Genomic DNA, 6,223 nt, shown 5'->3' with positions numbered 1-6,223 from the left:
GTTGCTGGCAACATACAAGGCAATAGGCCGACCGGTTTTAAACTACGCGGCACCAGTGTTGTCGCCGGGGACTAGTAGGACGCAGTGGACGAAGCTACAGACAGTATAGAACACCGCACTCAAGACAGCGACTGGATGTCTCCTGATGTCGCCAGAACATCACCTCCACAACGAGGCACAAATGCTCCCAATTAAGGAGCCCAACATAATTCTCTGCAAGCAGTTTCTGATCGGGAGCCACAGAAGTGGCCACCCGAACAGACAGCTGCTTGCAGAGTAGCCCTCACCTAGGCACGTCAGGAGGCATCTATACGAACTGACGGACGAAGTCCAGAGGTTCATCAAGCAGCCTCTGGACCCGTCAGCTTACCGACTGGCCCTGAACGGCATTCACAGGGAGTCAGTCTCGAGTTATGTAGACTCTAGACCTGTGAATGCCGTTCTAGGCACACCACCTCCGGACATAGACGAGACGGAGCTTCATCTGCCTCGGGAGACAAGAACAACAATAGCCCAACTTCGCTCTGGCTACTGCAGCAGGTTAAACTCATACCTGAGTAGACTGAATGCGGATATGCCATATGAGTGTCCGGCATGCGGAAAGACCCCACATGACTCGAAACATCTCTTCGCATGCCCGGAAAACCCGACAACCCTAACGGCTTTATCCCTGTGGACCGACCCGGTGGCTGCCGTTAGTGGAACTTGATGTAGCCGCTACAACAACAACAACAACATGTCACTAAATCCTCATTAGTGACGATGTCACCGGTGACCATTTTCGCTACTGGGTATTTTGCTAAACTGACTTTTATTACCTTCCGTATGTATGTAGACAATCAATCTTATACTTACGAACATATGTATTTTCTCTATCTTTTCTCTTCTGCTTAAATGTGTCCACTTATGCATGTGGCATGTGATCTATGTCCCACTCGATCAATTTATTTTTTTGTTTTTTTGATCCGCACTCCCAAAATTTTGAATATTCATTGCTAATGGACATGTCCTGTCTGTGTGCGAGCGTTCTCCTTTACGTGCATGTATGTGTGTATGACTTTGTGCGTATGCATGTATATGTATGTACATATGTATATGTACATATATGTATGTACATATATGTATGTTTACTTGGGAAAAACAATGCTATGTACATATGTATACGTATGTGTAAAAATTAAACCACCATCTGTTGTCTGAATGCCCTTGTCCCTTTGTGTCTGTCTGCGCCCATATATTGTACATATATGTATGTACGTGCAAATGCATGCATTTGTGTGAATATATGTATCAATAGATATTGAGCACGAGGATGCGGACGAGGGCATTGCTAAGGACGAGTTAGGTGGACATACTGAACTCTTGCCAACAGTCATCATTGAAGCAAGTAATACTAATTCTTCACTTCTTCCACTCGAAGGGATGCTGGAGGAAGGCCGCGTAGTTACGGTGCGTGATCTCCTCAAAGGCCTCTATGAAAAGGCATGTCAACAAAAGCTGTGGGGCCTAGTGCGTCACACAGCCGGTATGTTGGGCAAACGTGTGGAGGATCTAGCTAAGGCAGTAACGGACTTACTCGTGCGCCAGAAGCAGGTAATTACATAGTTATTTATTAAAGATCTTGGGACAGTCTAATGTACAAATGTACGTTGTAGGTGACTGTAGGAATGCCACCAAACAATGAATACACGATTACAGCACCTTTACCGGAACTTGAGCTGCGCCAGCTAATTCACGATGTAAGTTAACGAGTCTTCCGAGTATCAAAATATACACACGTACATACATACATATATATGCTATGAATTCTCCGTCATAGACTTATGGCGACGATGAGAGTACCGCTATGCTTACCCAAGAGTTAATGGTATACCTTGCCATGTTTATACGCACCGAACCACAACTCTTCCACGAAATGTTGCGCCTGCGAGTAGGCCTCATTATACAAGTTATGGCTAAAGAATTGTCGCGTACCCTCAACTGTGACGGTGAAGCGGCTTCAGAGCACTTACTCAATCTTTCACCATTTGAAATGAAGAATTTGCTCTACCACATACTTAGTGGAAAAGAGTTTGCTGTAAGCAGTGGTGAGTCATTCCATACCTTTATAATACCGATTTATCTATTTCCTTTTAATAAACGTTTTTTTTTCTTTCTTCCCAGTTGCACGGGGCAATCTTTCCATCGTTAGCTGTAAGTCAAGTCGGGTCAGCAAGAAAAGCCAAATTGGTTTGGGCGAACAAGAGGGCGACGATGCGATTATTGCAACTATCGACGATCGTCAAGGTCAATGGTTGCGTCGCCGGCGCTTGGATGGTGCCCTAAATCGTGTACCACGTGATTTCTATTCTCGTGTTTGGAGTGTACTTGAAAAGTGCCAAGGGTTGGCTATTGAAGGTCGCATACTACAGCAGAGTTTGACGCAGGAAATGACTCCAGGCGAGTTGAAGTTCGCTTTGGAAGTTGAAACTGCACTGAATCAAATACCACAACCCGAATATAGGCAGTTGGTAGTTGAGGCTCTTATGGTGCTTACACTAATGACAGAACACAATATGGTTCCCTCTCTGGGCGGCATAATCTATGTGGAACATTTGGTACACAAAGCCAATCAACTTTTCCTAGAGGATCAACGGAAAGTCCAGGGCGATGCCATGTTGTGCTGCGCAAAGTCCAAAGAGGGCAAGGATCAACAAGCAGCTTCTGGTATGCTTCTATGTGGGGGTGCTGCTTACATTTGCCAACATCTTTATGACAGGTAATATTCAGGGATATCACTGAATCCATAGTAGTCCGGTTTTTCGTAGTCTTTGGAAATGCTACCATTCAATCCGAATAGCTCTTTCGTAGATTTCTCGAAAATTGGACTACGATAAGTTCAGCAATAATTTTTTTTTTTATCAAATCATAGAATCAACTAACCAATGATCCCAATTGCTCTTTACCATTTCGTTGTAGTGCACCCAGTGGTAGTTATGGTACAATGACTTATATGGCTCGTGCTGTCGCACTTGTGCTGGATTGTGTTCCAAAGCATGGAGAGATGGAATGTGTAATATCTTAAATCTGTTAACAGAAACTTCAGATACTTGGTCAGCCACTACTTCGCTCTATTGAAGCCATTATTAAGTCAGATGCTGGCTGCCGTCGTTTTTTTTTTATTAAATTTTGTGTGTTTTTATTTCGACTTCGAAGGTCTACATACATAAATGATTAAGCAACTACGAATTCAAAAACTATTTTACTTAAAATGCTCGAACGATAGTACGATATTTTAAAAGGATACAAATATTAATGACTATGTTTTCGACAGGAAGGAGCACATTTGACACCGTTTTTGGTATTTTTGCGGTTTAAGTTTTTATTCAAATAAAGTTATTATGCAAATGTATTTAAACAAATTTTGATTTAAGTTATTAACAAATTTATTGTAAATTAAAATGAGAATGTGCTTAGAGCTAGCACGCTATTCTGAATACTTCGTGCTGTAAAGTAATAGCTAAAACCATTAAGGGGCTAATTGGGTAATTCCAATTTCCATTTGTTAAATACAGTTAGGCGACCAATTTATTAGAACATTAGGGTGTTAAGTGAATTTTTCCATCTTTTTTTCCTTTTTGACAAAATAATACATTAAATAAGAACTTAAAATCTAACAATAACCTCGGTCTGGTACACGTCTTCGTGGTGCACATTTTATGATGTCATCAACACGTAATATCATCTCGGCTGCCTCAGCAGCAGACATTAATACCTGTCGCTTTACAGCAAACGATTCTGTGATACCGAGTTCTTTCATATCGCCAACTTTACCCTTTTCCATGTCCAAACCAGCTGTAGATTTACCTTGCGCATGTCCAGCACGTAACTCCGACACTAACTGCGCTGAATCATACCCAGCATTGTCGGCAATAGCTGTAGGTAATGCCAGTAAAGCTCCTGCAGAATGAGTAGCATTTATTGACCTTATTTGCCTAATTATGGTTAGAATTTACTTACTTGCAAAAGCTTCCATTGCGATCGCCTCCTTTCCGGCAGTTTCGGCAGCCTTTTTCAACACAGCATTGGCCATAAGCGCTTCAGAGCAACCGCCACCGTAAACAATACGCGATTCTTTTACCGTAGCTGCAAGAACACATAGTGCATCGTGCAATGAACGATCAGCTTCATCTATGATTTGTTGTGTAGCACCGCGTATCACAACTGTGCAGGCTTCACCTAATTTTACGCCACTGAAACGTAAAAGTGTGTCTTCGCCAATCATCACTTGCTCGATGACGTCACATTCGCCCAATTTGACCAAAGATGGGTTGTCGAAAGTCGAAACGATTTCACCACCTGTAACTAGTGCTAAACGTTCGATTCCATCGAAGTCGGCATGTTCAATGGCCATAACACCAGCGTCCGCGAATAATTGCTCAGGATAATTGTAAATAAGTTGGCGGTTGATGAAGACATTACAATTGTGGTTAAGTATTTTTTGAACCTTATCTTTCATTTTCTCCTTTTCTGCTAGTTCCAGATCGGCAATCTTTGCTAAAGAATCAACCTTGATTGTACTTCCGAATACTTTGATCTTGTCAGTATCCATTGGTGTATTCGCAATAAGAATTTTCGCTTTTTCAATCTGAGATTTAAAATTGAAACAGTTTCCATTAATGCAAACGTGTTACAAATACCTTAAAACATTACTGCGTTACGTAAATGAAGAGGTCGTATGATTGATGATATAGTTACAGCATCAAACTCGTCAAAATGGCTGTGATATGGCTTTCGTATGTTACATAGTTCACAACCATCTCGACGGATTGATACAGAACCTTCTTTATGGAAGTCTTGTTTTTAACGCATATAGAATATCTAAAAGTTACACTTACTCGCTGAGGTTGATGCACGCCTGGCTTCTTGTCTAATAGAAAACCTTCATCTAAGAATGAGTCATCCAATGTACCACCAGTCTTTTTGATTATTTGAATTGCATGCAGTTCTCCTGAGCCTTTAAGTCGCAAAACAGCGTCCACAGCTAGTTTTGAAAAAAATTCTTTGTGTTGATGCAAAATTTTCGACGACAATGTTGTTCTGGCAATGTTCAGCAAATCTTCCTTAAATTTTACATCATTTGCAGAATTGTCCTGGGAAGCTTTTATAAGTGCTTCTCGTGCCACCTCAGTAGCTAAACGCCAGCCAGCTATGATAATTTGAGGGTGTAGTTTTTGTTCAACCAATTTCTCAGCTTCTCGTAAAAGTTCTGCCGCTAACACTGTCACTGAAGTAGTACCATCTCCAACTTCTTCATCTTGAACACGCGACATGTCTACCAATATTTTGGCGGCGGGATTGTCTACACCCACCGCTCGTAAAATGGTTGCGCCGTCGTTTGTTACTTCAACTTGACCAGCATTACGGCCATGAGCTACTAGGATTTTGTCCATACCCTTTGGCCCCAAAGTGCTTTTAACGAGATCGCCAATGGCAATGGCACCTATAAATGACGACAGGCGGGCCATTTCAGCTTTCTCCTCTTGAGCCTCGCTCTTCAGCACACGCACTGGATTCAATGACATCTCCTGTAAGGAAATATACTGTAATTAAAATTGTTTCTACGGGACATTTTGTGGGTGTGGAAGAAAAAAGAATTTCAAGTTAACCTTACTTTTTTAGCATGTTGGTGGATACAGAAAATTAAATTTAATAAGGGAAAGCATATCTCTGCAAATTTTATACGTATTAACATATTTACATATATATTTTTAGGGTCAGTCGATTGTTCCGAGCAATTAGATATTTGTATCATATTTCCAGAACTTTCTTTTATAGACCAAATATTTTATAAAATGCTTAAATAGTATAAAAAATAATATACATAAATACATTTTAAGGATTTAAAGTTAACATGGACATCACGCACAACACGTGTTTTTATTGGACACAATAATGTGCCTCATGCATTAAGCATCCGTGATGCATCTGCTAAAACACCCGGCATTATTTACAAGGTTTTGTTCTAGAGCACATTCGGCGAACCAAATATATTCAGCTCATATTGGCCCTTGGTGCAATAAAAACCATTTCTTATTTAACTTTTTATAAAATTTAGAATTTATCTCACCATTTTGATGATTTTTATATTTCCGTCTGCAGCAACACCCAAAAACGACAAATGGAAAAAATAAAAATGGCGAATGAGTCAATGCTCCTCACGCGATACACACAAACAACCAAA

The 6,223-nt window shown here is 40.8% G+C and overlaps 2 protein-coding genes across 11 annotated transcripts in view; one reads left to right on the top strand and one right to left on the bottom strand.

Annotated features, from left to right (window-relative positions):
• Positions 1–3,566, top strand: part of LOC108359181 (probable phosphorylase b kinase regulatory subunit alpha) — a 26,989-nt gene extending 23,423 nt beyond the window's left edge. For 6 of the 10 annotated variants that reach the window (XM_017610916.1, XM_017610914.1, XM_017610915.1 and 3 more), the window contains 5 exons: positions 1,421–1,593; positions 1,656–1,739; positions 1,820–2,087; positions 2,164–2,758; positions 2,959–3,566. In XM_017610916.1, the coding sequence (XP_017466405.1) occupies positions 1,421–1,593; positions 1,656–1,739; positions 1,820–2,087; positions 2,164–2,758; positions 2,959–3,064 (1,226 nt within the window). In that variant the 3' untranslated portion in view covers positions 3,065–3,566. Of the gene's footprint in view, positions 1–1,297; positions 1,594–1,655; positions 1,740–1,819; positions 2,088–2,163; positions 2,759–2,958 lie in introns of all 10 variants that reach the window. The other 4 variants (XM_017610909.1, XM_017610908.1, XM_017610910.1 and 1 more) reach the window with 2 other exon arrangements.
• Positions 3,402–6,223, bottom strand: CCT2 (chaperonin containing TCP1 subunit 2). Its single transcript, XM_017610918.1, has 4 exons — positions 6,110–6,223; positions 4,878–5,567; positions 4,000–4,627; positions 3,402–3,939 (listed from the first exon to the last, which is right to left on the bottom strand). The coding sequence occupies exons 1-4, from the start codon at positions 6,110–6,112 to the stop codon at positions 3,653–3,655; spliced, it is 1,608 nt and encodes a 535-aa protein (XP_017466407.1). The 5' UTR covers positions 6,113–6,223; the 3' UTR covers positions 3,402–3,652.

Source organism: Rhagoletis zephyria, unplaced genomic scaffold (genome assembly GCF_001687245.7).
Source record: "Rhagoletis zephyria isolate East Lansing unplaced genomic scaffold, Rhagoletis_zephyria_1.1 Rzeph_scaffold_00353, whole genome shotgun sequence".
NCBI lineage: Eukaryota > Metazoa > Arthropoda > Insecta > Diptera > Tephritidae > Rhagoletis > Rhagoletis zephyria.
This window is presented reverse-complemented; position numbering and strand designations above follow the sequence as displayed.